The 20,016-nt window shown below is 44.5% G+C and overlaps 1 protein-coding gene across 3 annotated transcripts in view; it reads left to right on the plus strand.

Moving 5' to 3' along the window:
- The window catches only part of SLC11A2 (solute carrier family 11 member 2), a 334,480-nt gene that overhangs the window by 141,787 nt on the left and 172,677 nt on the right, over positions 1–20,016 (plus strand). For all 3 annotated transcript variants that reach the window (XM_069230910.1, XM_069230911.1, XM_069230912.1), the window contains one exon: positions 3,644–3,750. In XM_069230910.1, coding sequence (XP_069087011.1) covers positions 3,644–3,750 — 107 coding nt within the window. The remainder of the gene's footprint in view (positions 1–3,643; positions 3,751–20,016) is intronic.

The following is a 20,016-nucleotide window of genomic DNA, read 5'->3' on the forward strand; positions in this document are numbered from 1 at the left end:
AGGTGATATATACACAATGCAGTAAAGATCAACACACTGCTATGAGAATGATGCTAAGATGGCAAAAAGTGTATTTTTTAATTTAGTCTGACTTTGCTGAGGGCAGTTGTATAAAGGCAGCTGAAGGATGTGTTGTTCAGTTAGGTATTACTATGGTCCTGTTTGCTGTCTTTCTTTTGCCTGCATTGTCAACGTGTTACCCGACCACATTGAGCAGTTACCATTCCCTGCTCTCCCTCTTGCTGCCGGCCCCGATCAGCCACATTCTTGCCCTCCTTGTGCTTCATTATTTATTTTTTCTGTTTTTTGCCTTTTGTGCTTTCTTCTTTTGCCTTAGTGCCTTTCCCTTTTGTGCCTGTCTATGCCTCGTTTTCCCATGCTTGTTTTTCCACCTCCTGTTTCCAGTCTTCCACACACTGCCACCTAGCGCTGCTCCTTCCTCACAGGACCTTATTAATAGAGGCCGCAGCGTGATCCAGTTGAGCAGGTCCCAGATGTAGCTCTCTCTCGCTGCTGGCCTCCGATCAGCCAGATTCATGCCCTCCTTGTGCTTCATTTTTTCCTTCTTCTGGTCTTTGCCTTTTGTGCCTTTTTCCTTTGACTTTGTGCCTTTTCCTTTTGTGCCTAACTGTGCTTCGTTTTCCCCTCCTAATTTCCCTTCCTCTTTCTCCTTCTTGTTTTGCTGCAGTCAGTTTCCTGCCTCACACTAGGCCCCGCCACCGCCATCCATCTCCCCTCCCTCCTCCCAGGCCCTACACAATGGAGGCCACTGAGTGGCCTCGCACTGGTGTGCCTAAGACAAGTCCATCTGAACTGCGCCCAGAGCCTGGTTCTCCTACACCCCACATCTACAATGCCGCCGAACTCTGACCCTGAGCAACAGATAGTCTGACAAACCGCTGCTGCTGCATCTCTCCTCAATGTATGGTAGGACCTTTCTCCTGCATCCACTGCTCCTTCTCTTGCATCATCAGATTGCCCACCAGCACACCATGTACAAGCATATGAAACACCCAAGCCAACATACCTACTTGACAACAATTTGCCTGCCTCCTCCTCAACACACGCTCGCTTTGCAAACATGCCACCAAGATCTGAGAACTCATATCTACCCTCATCCCTGATTTGGTTTTCCTCACTGAGACCTAGCCCACACTCGCTTCCACTCCTGACATCGCCACAGCAACACTCGACGGATACAAGACCACACCAAATAACCCAGAGGAGGGATTTCCATCATCTACAAAGAAAACATCCACTGCACCACCGACCGAGAATACATCATCCACACCACAAAACATGTCCACTTCAAATTGTAAATAGTTGGAAAAACCACCATCGGAGGCCCCTTCACCTGCAGACCACCTGGACCCCGCCCCACCTCTTCACCTCGTCCCTGACTTCATCTCCCCTCTCATCATTGACTCCAAAGGCTACATCTTCCTCAAGGGTATGAATTTCCACCTCCACGACACTAACACCGCCAGCCTCCTCGACAGTATGAATAACATCAGACTAGCCCAACTCATCACTGGCCCCACCGACAACGCATGTCTGTGCCTCGTTTTTCCCTCCATTTTCCCCTGCTTGTTTTGCCTCCACCTGTTTTCCCCATCTTCACCTCCAGCAACAGGGTCAGGTACTGCCATGTCACTTAACTCACCTGGACTGACCACTTCATTCTACACTTTAACATCTCCAGCACCCACACCTCCATCGCTGAGCCACCCAGCAACCCCCACCACAGCTAAAGCAAAGTATCATAGTGCCACTAGGCCGACATGCTCAGCACATCATGCCCTAACACTGCATCAAACCTAGACCACACTGTTCAAAAACTCAACTCCTGGATCACCAACTGTTCCGACTACATCACTTCCATCAAGACCAGCAGACAGAGGAGATTCACCAAGCAGGCAACATCGTACACGAAGGAAGTGAGAACAGCAAAACGCCATTTCAAGCAACTGGAAATAATATGGTGCCCAAGCAAGGACACCTCAGACACAACAACGTTCAAGACCTCCTTCCTCACAGGAAGAATGCAGAAGGTCTGCTTACCTCTATTCACTTCCAAACCCAAGGACATCAGCCCCACTGTCTTCAACACCTACATGACCCTCCTTTGCCAACATCGTCCGATCCCACGGACTAAACATCATATCCTACACAGATGACACCCAGCTCATCCTCTCGCTCTCAGAAGATCCAGCCTTCACAAGAACCAACTACCACAGGTGCATGACGAGTGTAGCCAAATGGATGAAGGACAAATGCCTGAAGCTGAACACAGACAAAACAGAAACGGTGATGTTTGGCAACAATACCACCCCTTGGAATGACTCCTGGTGGCCCTCGGAATTAGGACCATCACCAAACCGACCGAGCACACCAGAAACCTCTGCATAATTCTGAACAGCAAACTGACCATGAAGTCCCAGATCAACACAGTTGCCTCTCTCTACTTTCGCACCCTTTGCATGTTATGTATGAAAAGTCTTCAAACGGCTCCCCCTGAACACCAGTCACCCCATCACTCTGGCCCTTAACACCAGCCGATTTAGACTGTGGCAAAGCACTCTACGCTGGGATTACCACACATCTTCTGCAGAGATTCCAGACCATACAGAACTCCTCTTCCAGACTTATTCTCGAACTCCCTAGACTGACACATATGACACCCCCTCCCCGACCCACCTCCCAACAACTCCCTCCCTCACCTCAGAAACCTGCAGTGGCTCTCCATGCAGAAGAGATGCCAATTTAAGCTGATGATCAACACCTACAAAGCACTGCATCACCAAGGACTAGCCTATATAAGCTGTCACCTGAACTTCCACAACCCTGCCAGACAGCTATGCTCCACCTCTCTCACTCGCTGTCAGCCACTGAAGTAACAGCAAATGTACCTTCTTCTGTGTCGTGGAAAAATGCTGGGACTTCCACCTCTCCACTGGAATTCCTGAGAGCACGCAAGACCCTGCTGTTCGACTGAGTTACCTGGACCATCATGACGCTCTTGAGTGATTAGTCGCCCTATATAAATAAACTTGACTGACTGATTGATAGGATACACCTCTTCCCCCTAGTTTCTCATGGCCCCTCTTTCTAGGCCCACAGTCACGCTGACATGTCCATCTATTTGACTGCATTTATAATTTGAAGGAGGGAGTGAATACTCTCTGGTACTCCTTCTGTCGTCCCTCTAGAATGAATACTTCTTTCCAGTTTAGACACTATTTCGAGTCCTGTTTTTTTAAATGGCAATTTAGTGCATTCTGGATATTGTGGTTTTGGTTTAGTTCACTTCAGCTATTTAAAATAACACACCCCATGGCAGTGATTTGTAAGTCAAAAGCCTAACATTGTCATCACTAATGTCCCTGGTGACATGGATTGAAATATCCACTCTGTTTTCCCCACATCATGTGCATTATAATACATTGCACCACACGTTACAAGAATAGTAAACAGACGTTTGCACTGAATGATAACTCTTGTCTGGAGTCTGTAGTATTTCTGTACTTTTTTTGGACGTCTCTGAACTGTAAAGTGCAGTTTGTGAAAAACAGTCTGTGTGTTGTCATTTGTGCATTTGCCTTTAATGAAGTCTGATAACAATTTTTTCTGGTACTTGCTACAGGTTCCTCGCATTCTGCTGTGGTTGATGGTTGAACTGGCAATCATTGGATCAGACATGCAAGAAGTTATTGGCTCAGCCATTGCCATCAGCCTACTTTCTGCAGGGTGGTAAGCTGACTCTCTCTAATTCTGTGCTTATAGTTTATTGTGGCTCAAGGCGGTATGCTTGTTCTCAGAAAGCTCTCCCAAAACCCTACCTCTCAGCACTTGAGTATTTGTACCGCAGCATCCGTGGCAATCAAAAAGCTGGCTGAGAAACATAGCCTTTCCATCAAGCTAAATATTTGTGTTTGTCTTTCCTTCACAATACTCTTGAATTATTGAGCGGGATTTAGCTTCTTTGCTCTTCAACATATCACCATGCTTGGAGAAGCAGCATGACCTTGATCTTTTTGTACAAAATATTTGCACCATCCTGTTTCCGTTATATTATGTCTGTCATTAGCATGGCCTTGGAAAACAGTGATATCAGAGAGGAACGTATAAAAACAAAAAACATGCACACACACATATATATATATATATTCGATGGCATGTGTCACTGCAGAGTCACATACTGTGCATTATCCTGCCATCTAGTGTTGGGCTTGGAGTGTTACAAGTTGTTTTTCTTCGAAGAAGTGTTTTCGAGTCACGAGATCGAGTGACTCCTCCTCTTCGGTTCCATTGTGCATGGGCATCGACTCCATTATTAGATTGTTTAATTACCGCCTTCGGGTTCGGACGTGTTTCCTCCCGCTCTGAGATTTCGATTTGGAAAACTCTGTAAAACTCTTTTCTTCAGTACAGTATTATCTCGATCTGGTTATATCTTCCATCGACACAGCAGTACCATTGGGAAAACAACTTTGTTCGGCTAATCGGGCCGACCGCATGGAAGCCTCATGGATCGGACTCCATTCTGAATCTGTCCTCGGTGCCACGCGAAATACCCGTACACAGACCAGCATTTGGTTTGCAACCTTTGCCTTTCCCCGGATCATCGGGAAGAAAATTGTGAGGCCTGTCGATCCCTCCGATCAAAAAAGACTCTTCGAGACAGAAGGGCAGGAAGACTCAAATTGGTGTCGAGAAGCAGTGAACATCTCGACGTAGAGGAAGAAGAACTGATGCAAACAGCGGTCTCGGTTCGAGATTCCGAATCTGAACAGGAATCAGAAGAAGACAGACCGGTCACGGCAGGACAACATGTGAGTATGCCTGCCCCTGTACCCTCACAAAAGAAAACACACAAGACCTTTGGTACACCACTGCTGGAAGGCCATGGCCCGGCCCGAAAAAAGACTAGCTGTGACCATCTTACCAGTTCAGCACCGAAAAAGGCCACTCCTCTGAAAACATCTTGAGGTAACAAAAAGCTTCATGTCCTACTCGAGTAAACACCATTTTTCAGATTCAAAAATTAGAAAACCACTTTCGGAGCCAAAACCTTTGTCCACATCTTTTTCAATCCCGAAAAAGCATGCTTCGGAGCCGAAAAGGCCAGCTTATTCAGAGGAACATGGACTTTCAAAAAGACTTAAAGAAAGCCACAAAACCTCTGAAGAGGAGTCTCAAGTACAACCAATACTTGACGTTATGGATGAAAGGCAGTCCAGGATCCACATCCATAAGGAAACTGGGAGAATTCAAACAGCACCTCCTTTGAAAACAAAAAGGAAGCTAGCCTTTCAGGAGGAATTGGACACTATGCAGCCTCTAGCAAAAGTGCCAAAGCAGAAGGAGAAACCACCACCTCATCAATCTCCTCCTCATTCTCCTCACTCTCCACATCTACCTACCTACTCTAATGACTTACAACAAGACAATGTGGATCCATGGGATCTTTATGATCCAGATCCCATTCTTAGTAATGATTGACAGCTATCCCTCTAAACCATCACCACCTTAGGATAGCACTGTGTATAACCAAGTTATAGCTAAGGCTGCAGCATATCATGGTGCCACCATGCATACGGAACCCCTAGAAGAGGATTTCTTATTAAACACCCTATCCTGAACAAACTCTAAATATCAATGCCTTCCCATGCTCCCAGGCATGGTAAAACACACGGATCAGATATTTAGTGAACCTGTTAAGGCACGTATTATAACACCTAGGATAGAGAAAAAATATACACCTGCACCCTCCAACCCTGATTATATCACCCATCAGGTACCTCCAGATTCTGTGGTAGTTAGCGCTGCCAAGAAAAGAGCAGTCAATCAGTCATCTGGAGATACGCCCCCACCTGATACGGAGATCAGGAAATTCCATGCTGCAGGGAAAAGAGTTGCATCCCAGGCAGCAAATCAGTGGAGGATAGCCAACTCACAAGCACCATTAGCTCGCTATGACAGAGCCCATTGGGACGAGATGCAAGACATAATCCAGCATCTCCCCAAAGAACACCAAAAAAGGGCACAACAGTTAGTGGAAGAAGGGCAAGCCATTACTACCAATCAAATACGATCTGCCCTAAATACAGCAGATACTGCTGCTAGAAGTGTCAATACTGCAGTCACAATACGCAGGCATGCATGGCTCAGATCTTCTGGATTCAAACCAGAAATACAGCAGGCTGTGTTAAATATGCAGTGTGATAAAAAAACATCTTTTTGGGCAAGAAGTTGACACAGCCATAGAAAAATTGAGAAAGGATTATGACACAGCAAAAGCAATGGGGGCACTCTACTCTGCACCATACAGGGGGTCCTTTCGAAAACCTTAGGTTCGAGGTGGGTTCAGACCACAGAGAGGCATCCACATTACAGGCAAAGCTAACCTACCAACCGCAATACCAACGGGGTAGTTTTAGGGGCACATATAGAGGACAGTACCCCAGAAATAGAGGAAAATGTCAGGCCTTTAAGCAACTTCCACAGCACCCAAAACAGTGACATCTCTCATTCCTGTCCGCTCCACACCTCTCCTGTGGGGGGGAAGACTACAACATTTCCACACAAATTGGCAAAATATTACCACAGACAATTGGGTGCTATCAATTATCCGCAATGGCTATTGCCTAGAATTGATACATACTCCTCCAAATATTCCACCAAGGTCACACAAACTATACACAGAACACATCAGTCTGTTGCAAGAAGAGGTCCAATCTCTACTACTCAAACAAGCAATAGAATTGGTGCCACAATCTCAAATAGGGACAGGAGTTTACTCACTATATTTTCTAATTCCCCCAAAAATGGCACCCTCAGGCCAATATTAGACCTCAGGACCCTCAATCTTTACATCCTGTCAGAACATTTTCACATGGTAACTTTACAGGATGTATCCCACTACTACAAAAACAAGACTTCATGACAGCATTAGACCTCGAAGATGAGTATTTCCATATACCCATCCATCCTGTGCACAGAAAAAATCTCAGGTTTGTCAATCAAGGAAAGCACGAACAACAATGGTCACAGGCACACAGTCATCTTCAAGATCTAGTGTTGGTAGACCGCCAGTCACACATGTCCCTTCAGTGGTGGAATCACAGCAACTTAATCAAGGGGCGGTCATTTCAAGACCCTGTGCCTCAGACTATAATTACAACAGATGCATCAATGATTGGTTGGGGAGCTCACCTAAACAATCACAATATTCAAGGGCAATAAGATGTCAAACAAACAGCTACACATAAACCACTTGGAGTTATTAGTTGTGTTCCTTGCCCTCAAAGCATTTCAAGCTCTTCCCAAACAGAAGAATGTTCTTCCAAAGTCAGACAACATGACAACCATGTATTATCTCAACAAGCAGGGAGGGACACATTCATCTCAACTGTCCCTTCTAGCCCAAACAATTTGGAAATGGGCAATTCACAATCAATCTATTAGCACAGTACATTCCAGGGATAGACAATCAGTTGGCAGATGTCCTCAGCAGAAATCACCAACAAACACACAAATGGGAGATTCACCCTCAAGTACTTCAAAAGTACTTTAAAAAGTGGGGAACACCAAACCTAGATCTATTCGCAACAAGCGAAAATACAAAATCCCCAAACTTCGCATCCAGACACCCATATCCCCTATCCAAGGGCAATGCTCTATGGATCAATTGGACGCTTTTCCCCCTCTCCCACTCCTTCCATTTCTGGTCAACAAGTTGCGTCAAACTTTACTCAACATGATACTCATAACACCAACATGGGCACGTCAGCCATGGTACACAACACTACTAGATCTGTCTGTGGTACCGCACTCCAAACTCCCATGCAGACCAGATTTGATAACATAAAACAAAGGTCAAATCAGACATCCAGACCTCAGTGCTCTCAATCTAGCGATTTGGCTCCTGAAGTCATAGAATTTGGATATTTAAAACTCCCATCAGAATGTATGGAAGTTATTAAACCAGCATGAAAACCCACTACTGGACAGTGCTATGCAAACAAATGTAAACAATTGGTCTATTATTGTCAATCAAAAACCATAGATCCTTTTACAGCATCAATACATTTACATTGTATGTTATTTACTTCATTTGTAAAAATCAAATTTATCTTTTTCCTCCATAAAAATACACCTTACTGCAATATAACCTTTTACTCTTGAAGAACCTTTTTTCCAAGTACACAAACAAAGTTGTACTAAGAACAAATCCAAAAGTAGTTTCACCATTTCACATCAATCAAACAGTGGAACTGCCAGTCTTCCTCCCACAGCCAGATTCTGTGGCAGAAAGAGCTGTACATACATTAGATCCCAAAAGAGCTCTAATGTACTACATAGACAGAAATAAAAAATGTAGGAAAACAAAACAACTGTTTGTAGCTTTTCAACAACCACATACAGGCAATCCTATATCAAAACAAGGTTTAGCAAGATGGATTGTTAGGTGTATACAAACATGCTATATCGAAGCAAAAAGACAACTTGTACTCACTCCTAAAGCACATTCTACAAGAAAGAAAGGTGCAACAATGGCTTTTTTAGGAAACATACCAGTGGCTGATATATGTAAAGCAGCTACATGGTCAACACCTCATACATTTACTAAACACTACTGTGTGGATGTTTTCTCACAACAAGCCACGGTAGGACAAGCTGTCCTGAGAACATTATTTCAAACAACTTTAATTCCTACAGGCTAGCCACCGCTATTTTGGGAGGACAAGCTGCTTTGTAGTCTATGCATAGCATGTGTATCTGCAGCTACATATGCCATCAAACGGAAAATGTCACTTACCCAGTGTACATCTGTTTGTGGCATATTGTGCTGCAGATTCACATGCACCCTCCCTCCTCCCCAAAAGCCTGTAGTTGTTTAAGTTAACACATTTGTACATATGCATATACATTTGCATGGACATCTCTTTTTTCGCTTATATACTTTATCACTCCTTTCTTCACCCTCTGCGGGAAAACAATCTAACAATGGAGTCGATGACCATGCGCAATGGAACCAAGAGGAGGAGTCACTTGATCCTGTGACTCTAAAAGACTTCTTCAAAGAAAAACAACTTGTAAACCTCCGAGGCCAACACTAGATGTCGGAATGGATATGCATAGCATGTGAATCTGCAGCACTACATGCCACACCCAGATGTACACTGGGTAAGTGACATTTTCCATATGTGTGTATATATATGTTCGATGGCATGTGTAGCTGCAGATACACATGCTGTGCACAGTCCGCCGTCTGGTGTTGGGCTCGGAGTGTTACAAGTTGTTTTTCTTCGAAGAAGTCTTCGAGTCACGAGACCGAGGGACTCCTCCCACTTTGATTCCATTGCGCATGGGCGTCGACTCCATCTTAGATTGTTTTTTTCCCGCCATCGGGTCGGACGTGTTCCTTTTCGCTCCGTGTTTCGGGTCGGAAAGTTAGTTAGAATCTCGGAAAAAAACGTCGGTATTGTTTGCGTTCGGTATCGGGTTAGTTAGAACAAATCGACACCGAATTTTGAAGAGCTCCGGTGGCCCTTTGGGGTTTTTTCGATTCCCCCGTCGGGGCCTGGTCGGCCCGGCCACGTGCGACTTCAAGGCTCATGGAACGGACCCCATTCCGTTTCTGCCCAAAATGCCATCACAAGTATCCGTATACGGATCACCATCTGGTCTGTAACTTGTTATTGTCCCCCGAGCACAAGGAGGATACTTGTGAAGACTGTCGAGCGTTTCGGTCGAGGAAGACGCTGAGAGACCGAAGAGCCAGGAGACTACAAATGGCGTCCACGCCGACGGGTCAAGATCGCTTCGAGGAGGAAGAAGAAGCTTTCTCCGTCCGCGAGTCTGATTCGGAAGAACTCGACGCCGAAGAAACAACCAAAACCGTGAGTAAGACGTTGAAAATCAAGACTCACGAGAAGTCTACAAAAGCCCAGGGGACGCCACCGCCAACAGGTCATGGCTTAACCCGAAAAATAGGTGACCCATCCAAGGCACCGAAAAAGGGCATGCTGGTGTCGAAGTCATCCGACTCCGGTCGAGATACCGCCACATAGCAACCTCGGAGCCGAGACGGCGGCTCCAAGAAACTTCGGCACAGAGACAGCGGCACTGAAGAATTTCGGCACCGAGACACGCCGAAAACAAAGAAGGTTTCTTCGGAGCCTAAAAAGACTTCCGAAAAGGTTTCGGTTCCGAAACAGCCAGCCTCGGAGCCGAAAACTAGTTCCTATACAGAGGAACAAGGACTAACCTCCCAATTACATCGATTTGGAGAGGAGCTTCAATCTGCAGAGCCTGACTACACACAAAGAAGGCTTCATATTCATGAGGACACTGGGAAGATAACCACTCTTCCCCCAATCAAAATAAAAAGGAATCTTGCCTTTCAACAAAAGGACAAGCAACCACAGGCAAAGGTGGCAAAGAAAACAACCCCACCACCGTCTCCACCACCATCAATACATGCATCACCAGCAACAACTCCACCACTGATGCACTCACCAGCTCATACCACAATGAGTCAGGATGATCCCGATGCATGGGACCTCTACGATGCTCCAGTGTCTGACAATAGCCCAGACTCTTATCCTACAAAACCGTCACCACCTGAGGACAGTACATCCTATACACAGGTGGTCGCAAGGGCAGCCGAGTTTCACAATGTGTCCTTCCATTCGGAACCAATTGAGGATGACTTTCTCTTTAACACCCTATCCTCCACCCATAGCCAATATCAAAGCCTTCCCATGCTCCCAGGAATGCTAAGACATTCAAAACAAATATTTCAGGATCCAGTTAAAGGCAGAGCCGTAACTCCAAGGGTGGAGAAAAAATATAAGCCACCGCCCACTGATCCAATATATATTACAACACAACTAACACCAGACTTAGTAGTTGTGGGGGCAGCTCGTAAGAGAGCCAACTCTCATACCTCAGGCGACGCACCACCTCCAGACAAGGAGAGACGCAAATTTGATGCTGCGGGAAAAAGGGTTGCAGCACAAGCAGCAAATCAGTGGCGTATCGCCAATTCACAAGCACTTTTGGCAAGATACGACAGGGCTCATTGGGATGAAATGCAACATTTCATCGAACACTTACCCAAGGAGTTCCAAAAAAGAGCGCAACAGGTGGTGGAAGAGGGACAAAGTATCTCAAATAATCAGATACGGTCTTCCATGGATGCAGCAGACACAGCTGCAAGGACAATAAACACTGCAGTCACAATACGAAGGCCCGCATGGCTGCGCACTTCTGGGTTCAAACCGGAAATCCAGCAGGCTGTGCTCAATATGCCGTTTAATGAACAGCAATTGTTTGGGCCGGAGGTAGACACTGCCATCGAAAAACTCAAGAAAGACACCGATACAGCCAAAGCCATGGGCGCACTCTACTCCCCGCAGAGCAGAGGCACATTTCGGAAAACACCTTTTAGGGGAGGGTTTCGAGGTCAACCCACAGAAACCACAACCTCACAGACAAGGCCTACCTACCAGGGTCAATACCAAAGGGGAGGTTTTCGAGGGCAATTTAGAGGGGGCCAATTCCCAAAAAATCGAGGGAAATTCCAAGGCCCCAAAACCCCTCAAAATAAACAGTGACTCACCAGTCACACACCCCCCATTACATAACACCTGTGGGGGGAAGACTAAGCCAATTTTACAAACTTTGGGAAGAAATAACAACAGACACTTGGGTCTTAGCAATTATCCAGCATGGTTATTGCATAGAATTTCGCCAATTCCCTCCAAACGTCCCACCGAAAACACACAATATGTCAAAAGAACATATAGATCTTCTAGGACTAGAAGTTCAAGCATTGCTACAAAAGGACGCAATAGAATTAGTACCAACTCACCAAAAAAACACAGGAGTTTACTCACTGTACTTTCTAATACCCAAAAAGGACAAAACTCTGAGACCAATACTAGATCTCAGAACACTGAATACCTACATAAAATCAGACCACTTTCACATGGTCACGTTACAAGACGTGATACCACTGCTCAAACAGCAAGACTACATGACAACATTAGATCTAAAAGATGCGTATTTCCATATACCAATACATCCTTCACACAGGAAATACCTAAGGTTCGTATTCCAAGGAATACATTACCAATTCAAAGTGTTGCCATTCGGAATAACAACTGCGCCAAGAGTTTTTACAAAATGCCTGGCAGTAGTAGCTGCACATATCAGAAGGCAGCAAATACATGTGTTCCCGTACTTAGACGACTGGCTAATCAAAACCAACACGCTAAAACAGTGTTCACAGCACACAAAATATGTCATACAAACCCTTCACAGGCTAGGTTTCTCCATCAACTACGCGAAGTCACACCTTCAGCCGTGTCAAACGCAGCAATTCTTAGGAGCGACAATCAACACAGCAAAAGGGATTGCCACTCCAAGTCCACAACGGGTTCAAACATTTCACAAAGTAATACAGGCCATGTATCCAACACAAAAGATACAAGTCAGAATGGTAATGAAACTACTAGGCATGATGGCCATTGTCCCAAACGCAAGATTGCACATGCGGCCCTTACAACAGTGCCTAGCATCACAATGGTCACAAGCACAGGGTCAACTTCTAGATCTGGTGTTGATAGACCGCCAAACATACATCTCTCTTCTATGGTGGAACAGTACAAATTTAAACCGAGGGCGGCCTTTCCAAGACCCAGTGCCACAATACGTTCTAACAACAGATGCTTCCATGACGGGGTGGGGAGCACACCTCAATCAACACAGCATCCAAGGACAATGGGACATACATCAGAGACAGTTTCACATAAATCACTTGGAAATGTTAGCAGTATTTCTAGCGCTGAAAGCATTTCAACCCATAATAACCCAAAAATACATTCTTGTCAAAACAGACAACATGACAACAGTGTATTATCTAAACAAACAAGGAGGGACACACTCGACACAGTTGTGCCTCCTAACACAGAAAATATGGCATTGGGCGATTCACAACCACATTCGCCTAATAGCACAATTTATTCCAAGGATTCAGAACCAGTTGGCAGACAATCTCTCTCGAGATCACCAACAAACCCACAAATGGGAAATTCACCCCCAAATACTAAACAATTACTTTCAAATTTGGGGAACACCTCAAATAGATCTATTTGCAACAAAGGAAAACTCAAAATGCCAAAACTTCGCATCCAGATACCCACAAGATCAATCCCAAGGCAATGCTCTATGGATGAACTGGTCAGGGATCTTTGCATACGCTTTTCCCCCCTCCCTCTCCTTCCATATGTAGTAAACAGGTTGAGTCAAAACAAACTCAAACTCATACTAATTGCACCAACATGGGCAAGGCAACCTTGATACACAACACTACTAGACCTGTCAGTAGTACCTCATGTCAAACTACCCAACAAACCAGATCTGTTAACACAACACAAACAACAGATCAGACATCCAAATCCAGCATCTTTGAATCTAGCAATTTGGCTCCTGAAATCCTAGAATTTGGACACTTGCACCTCACACAAGAATGTATGGAGGTCATAAAACAAGCTAGGAAGCCTACCACTAGACACTGCTACGCAAACAAGTGGAAAAGATTTGTGTATTACTGCCAGAATAATCAAATTCAGCCATTAAGCCCATCTCCAAAAGATATAGTTGGATATTTACTACATTTGCAAAAATCAAATCTATCTTTCTCTTCCATAAAAATACATCTCACCGCAATATCAGCTTACCTACAAATTACTCATTCAACTTCACTATTTAGAATACCAGTCATTAAAGCGTTTATGGAAGGCTCAAAGAGAATCATACCACCAAGGACACCACCTGTTCCTTCATGGAACCTCAACATTGTCTTAACAAGACTCATGGGTCCACCTTTCGAGCCCATGCATTCTTGTGAAATGCAATACTTAACGTGGAAAGTTGCATTTTTGATTGCCATCACATCCCTAAGAAGAGTGAGCGAGATTCAAGCATTTACCATACAAGAACCATTTATTCAGATACATAAAAATAAAGTAGTTCTAAGAACAAATCCAAAATTTTTACCAAAGGTTATCTCACCGTTCCACTTAAATCAAACAGTAGAATTACCAGTGTTCTTCCCACAACCAGATTCTGTAGCTGAAAGAGCACTACATACATTAGACATCAAAAGAGCACTAATGTACTACATTGACAGAACGAAACTAATTAGAAAAACAAAACAACTATTTATTGCGTTTCAAAAACCTCATACAGGAAATCCAATTTCAAAACAAGGCATTGCTAGGTGGATAGTTAAGTGTATTCAAACCTGCTATCTTAAAGCGAAAAGAGAGCTGCCTATTACACCAAAGGCACACTCAACCAGAAAAAAAGGGGCTACCATGGCCTTTCTAGGAAATATTCCAATGAACGAAATATGTAAGGCAGCAACATGGTCTACGCCTCATACATTTACCAAGCACTACTGTGTAGATGTGTTAACTGCACAACAAGCCACAGTAGGTCAGGCTGTACTAAGAACATTATTTCAAACTACTTCAACTTCTACAGGCTGAACCACCGCTTTTGGGGAGATAACTGCTTACTAGTCCGTGCACAGCATGTGTATCTGCAGCTACACATGCCATTGAACGGAAAATGTCACTTAACCCAGTGTACATCTGTTCATGGCATGAGTCGCTGCAGATTCACATGCGCCCACCCGCCTCCCCGGGAGCCTGTAGCCGTTTAGAAGTGGATCTTGAACATTTGTACATTTGTAAATATATTACTTTAACCTTTATTATGTACATACGTATTCATTCCATTGCATGGGCACTATTACTAATATACACAACTCCTACCTCACCCTCTGCGGGGAAAACAATCTAAGATGGAGTCGACGCCCATGCGCAATGGAATCGAAGTGGGAGGAGTCCCTCGGTCTCGTGACTCGAAAAGACTTCTTTGAAGAAAAACAACTTGTAACACTCCGAGCCCAACACCAGACCGCGGACTGTGCACAGCATGTGAATCTGCAGCGACTCATGCCACGAACAGATGTACACTGGGTAAGTGACATTTTCCATATATTTTTTTTTTCCATGATTTCCACCGTGCTGTAGCTATTGACACCTACTATTAAACCAACACGGAGTCCAAGCAATGTGTATGTCACATAGGAGAGAATATCAATTCGTAAAGTAAAGGACCCCTGCTCTTTTTAAGGTTCCAATGGCAGGGCAAGAACTATGAATATCATACACATTTCCTGGTAACCTCTATATTTATCTCACTCATGTGTATCATATAAAAAATATATGTTCGGCTCAGAGGATCATGTGAAAAATAGTTTTCCTTTTTATTACAGTAGTTGCCTTCTTCTATATGTAACAGTGTTTTTCAACATGTTTGTCTTGTTTTTCAAATACAAACCCTATTATTCAGAACATTTACAATGATTTTATAGCCAACAAGTTATGGAGTGAAGAAACTAATATTCATCAAACACAAGATGAATATCAGTGTGGTCACTCCCTCATACAAAACCACAGGGATCCTCCTCACCATTCCTCATTCATCCCTGACTCCATCTACACTCTAGTATTCCCAGAAATCAAAAGCAGAGTGATTGATCAGAGAACGTTGTTACATATAGAAGAATGCAACTACTTTAATAAAATGAAAACTATTTTTCACATGATCCTCTGATCCATTCATATACTTTTAGAGGGTACATGTATGAGTGAGATAAATATAAAGGTTGCCAGGTAACGTGTAGAATCCACATAGGAAAGAATGCCAGCATGGCAAATTAAGGATTGCAGGCAGTTCAAAATGCAGCTGCTTGCTTGATGTTTTGTAATGCCAAAATGGAGCCAGAAGTGCCATTATTAAACAATTTGCACTGTCTCCAACTAAAGAAGCAGATGGACATTAAATTGTTGTGTCTGACTTTCAAGGATTTACAGGTCCGCCCTGGTACATAGTTATTTGAAGGAAAAGATTATACCTTACAAACCTGGAATGACCAACAGCATGACTGGTCATCCTTTATTGCAAGTGTCCAGAGGCTAAACCAGAGGAAACCTGAGGTTTGTTATATTACATATGCACACCTTTGGATGGCAGCACCATTGGAAATTGGAGCTTCAACTTTGTTGCGGCTGCAGAAGGCATTAGGTACCTATATCACTTTTGATTTATCTTTGGTCTATCCTTACTTGGAGTTGACGATTTTGGCCATTCTTTGTGAGCTGCACACAGACTCCTTGCTTAAAAGCATAACCCTCAGCTCATTTGCTAACATCTGAAGTAAATACAGCTTATGCTGGTTAACCCTTGTCTTTGAGAAAATCAAACTTGGATTTACCCCAACTCTGTCACTACATTAATATCCCCAGGATTCACATTTGAACCCAAGAATAAAACTAACCTGCAAGGGAGGGGCAGGTAATACATTGTTGTCATTACTACCTGCCTCTTCTGTGGCATACTATTTCATTCAGAGAAGTAAAATGTGCTCTGTCTGAAAGGTTCAGTCTGCAAGTTTCACATCTTTGTGCACTGGAAATTTCAGAAGCATTATCTCCTCCCATGAGAAATGTAAAATAAAGATGTTAGGGAGGTTGTGTGTGTTGTGAAAAGGAATGTGTAAACAGTGTTGTTTTTCATCTAGTTTTAGGTATGACTACTGCAAATATATTTGCATTAAAACAATATGTTAAATGGCATGTGAGGCTGTAGATATGCAACGCATGTGTAAGTCCACTATCTAGTGTTAGGACCGGAGTGTTGCAAGTTGTTTTTGTTCGAAGAATCTTTTTCGCATCACAGGAATCGAGTGACTACTCCTCTGATACTGTGCATGGGCATCGATTTGTTTGTTAGATTGTTTTTTCTCCGGCGTCTGGTTCGAACGAGTGTTACCTCTCGCTCTGGTATTTCCTCAGCTTGGTCTATTCAGAACTGTTCTCTTCTATCTTTCTTTCACTATAGTATTGTACTTAGATCTGGGTTTTCTATATATTTCAAGGTTGGTCCGGATTTCCACGCCGATAGCCAGCTCACTGCCCTTCAGGGCATCAGCACCCGTCTCGGGCCTACTTATCCACATGAGGTTAGACTATGCAGGGTTAATGGAACGTACTCCATTCCGATTCTCCCTCTAAGCCACTGTAAATTTCCACATGCCGACCAACATCTGGTAAACTGTAAACTTCGTACTTGTATAGCGCACTACTCACCCGTTAGCGTCTCAAGGCGCTGTACGCATACCGCTGTGGAACCCTTCCTGGCTTTTCCCTGTGAGATTCCCACTCCTGGGCAACCTCCAAGGTGAAGCCAGGCATCCCAGTGCTGTTGGGGCCGTTGTGGAGATTAAGCAAGCTATTGCCCAGAGTTACAGAGTGGGACCCATGAATTTGATTAGGGACCGATGCGAGAATTATCAGGTCCGAGGAAATTGAGCCCAAGACCCGGCGAGGGGTGAATTGAACCCTGGTCCCAGGACAGATTTCTGCATCAGGGTCTGCCGCTCTAACCATTGAGCCACACTTCTTCTGGTGTGTAATTTGTGTCTTTCCCCGGACCACGACGAACAGAGTTGTGATGCCTCCCATCCCTTTCGATCCAGGAAGACGCTGCAGGACTGAAGAGCTCGTCGGTTGGCGATGGCGTCGAAAACACCAGACGACTTTCTGGATTTCTTCAGGGAAGAGCACACACAGGGGGAGCTAGAGCATGAGGTGGCCTTCTCCATCGAAGACTGGGTCGGATGTGCAATGCGAAATTGAGAGCCAACCAGTCACCTCCACAACCTGTGAGTAGAACAACCCATACTCCCCATACAAAGACTCTTTTAAAAAAAAAAAAAAAAAAAAAAAAAGTCCCAGAAACAGGTCGCCGGACCACCTCTATCTTTGGGCCATGGTCGGATCTGGAAATCTCCTTCAGATGCCCCGCCCTCTGGCTCGGCACCGAAAAAAACCAAGACCACTTCTGCATCGACCTTTGGCTCAGCAACATCACAGGCACATTTGAGATCGAGCAGATCCATCAAACCGTGCTTCGACACAGAGCAAAAAAGCCTCCACGGCCACCTCGAAGCTGACAGCTTTGACCTGACCGAAGACTTTGGTACCAGAAATTTCAGAACATAAGTCTGTGCCCTATAAAGACTCCTCCTAAACAGCTTCACCAGAGTAGCCAATTTTAGAGATTATGGGCACTCGTCGGCGCCAGCTCCATATTCAGAAAGGAACAGGGAGAATCATTGCTTCCCCCTCTTCAAATTAAAAGGAAGCTAACCTTTGAAGAGGCCTTGGACACTGCTGCTCCCCCTAAGAAGCCCTCCAATGAAAAGGCTCTAGTTAAATCTCAGATTTCTATTGATTCCTTCCACCATCTCCTCGATCTCCTACACCACTTATTGCACCACAATTTTCACCACAGGGCACATCAGCACCACAGGAAGATTATTTGGTGACAAAGCACATTAGTTAGATCTATGGGATTCCTATGATCCAGATCATGTCCTTCCAAATGACCCAGATTTATATCCTGCATGGCCATCACCACCTGAAGAGACAACATCTTATCAGCAGGTGAAAGCAAGGGCAGCCGCATACCACAATGTCCAGCTGGACACTGACCCTATTGAACAGTATTTCCTCTTTGACACCACCCTTACTACAACACACAGTGTCAATTCCTCCTCATGCTACCCGGCAGGCTTAACCATGCTAATGATATTTTTAAAGAACCCGTAAGTTCTCGAGTTAGGGCCCCTAGGTTGGGTAAAAAGTACAAAGCGGCACAAACAGACCCTCTATTTATACAGGCTCAAACCCCTACAGACTCAATAGTGGTCAGTGCAGCACATAAAAGTGCTAATAGTCCATCCACAGGATTTTCGCCTCCTTGTGACAAGGAAAGCAAAAAATTAAATGCAGCAGGAAAAAAGTAGCTGCACAAGCTGCCAATCATTGGCGTATCGCCAGTTCACAGGTACTTTTGACTCTGTACGACCGGGCCCACTGGGACGAAATGGAGGATCTCCTTCAATACCTCCTAGACAGGCATCGCAAATGGTCGCACGAAGTAGTATCAGAGGGCCAAACTATCTTCAGGAACTCCATTTGGTGTGCTAGTGATGCTGCAAATACCGCAGCATGCAGTAATAATACAAGTATCATTAAACGCAGGCATGCTTATCTTAGGTGTTCAGGCTTCAAGATAGAAATACAGCAGGCAGCCCTCAACATGCCATTTGATAAAGAACACTGATTAAGCCAACAAGTGGATGCCATAATAGAAAAACTTAAAGACTCAGAAACCCCAAAAGCAATGGGGGCATTACTCACCACCACACAACATGGTAATTTTCGTCGCCTACAATTCAGGAGAGGCTTCAAACCATTCTCTACCGAACCTTAGACCTCTCAGAACAGACGGGGCTCTCATTTCTACAATGGAGGTTCCTTTAGGGGATCCTACAGAGACTCAAACAACAGAAGCAGAGGGAAGGCATCCACCTCCAGAGGTTGTGCCTCCACTGCACTCCAGTGACTAAATACACCTTCCACCACCTCACACCTCTCCAGTAGGGTAAAGACTCAAAAAATCTTTACCCACAATGGTCCGATATCACCACAGACCAGTGGGTTCTCTTAATTGTCCAACATAGTTGTTGTCTGGAGCTCACTTCCACTCCATCAAACATTCCCCCTGGCATTCACAAATTCTCACAGGAACCTCTTACTCTTCTCAAGGAAGAGGTACACTCCCTTCTTCTAAAGGAACTATAGGACCAGTCCCTTTCTCACAGCAAAGGTCAGGAGTATACTCCCTTTACTTCCTTATACCCAAGAAGGATGGGTCACTCAGTCCAATTCTAGATCTCGGGCCACTAAATCGCTACATTCTCTCAGAGCATTTCCATATGATCACTCTCCATGATGTCATTCCACTGTTACAGCAAGGCAACTTTATGTCCACTTCAGATCTAAAGGACGCTTACTTTCTTAT

The sequence above is a fragment of the Pleurodeles waltl genome, chromosome 4_2 (genome assembly GCF_031143425.1).
Source record: "Pleurodeles waltl isolate 20211129_DDA chromosome 4_2, aPleWal1.hap1.20221129, whole genome shotgun sequence".
NCBI classification, from domain to species: Eukaryota; Metazoa; Chordata; class Amphibia; order Caudata; family Salamandridae; genus Pleurodeles; species Pleurodeles waltl.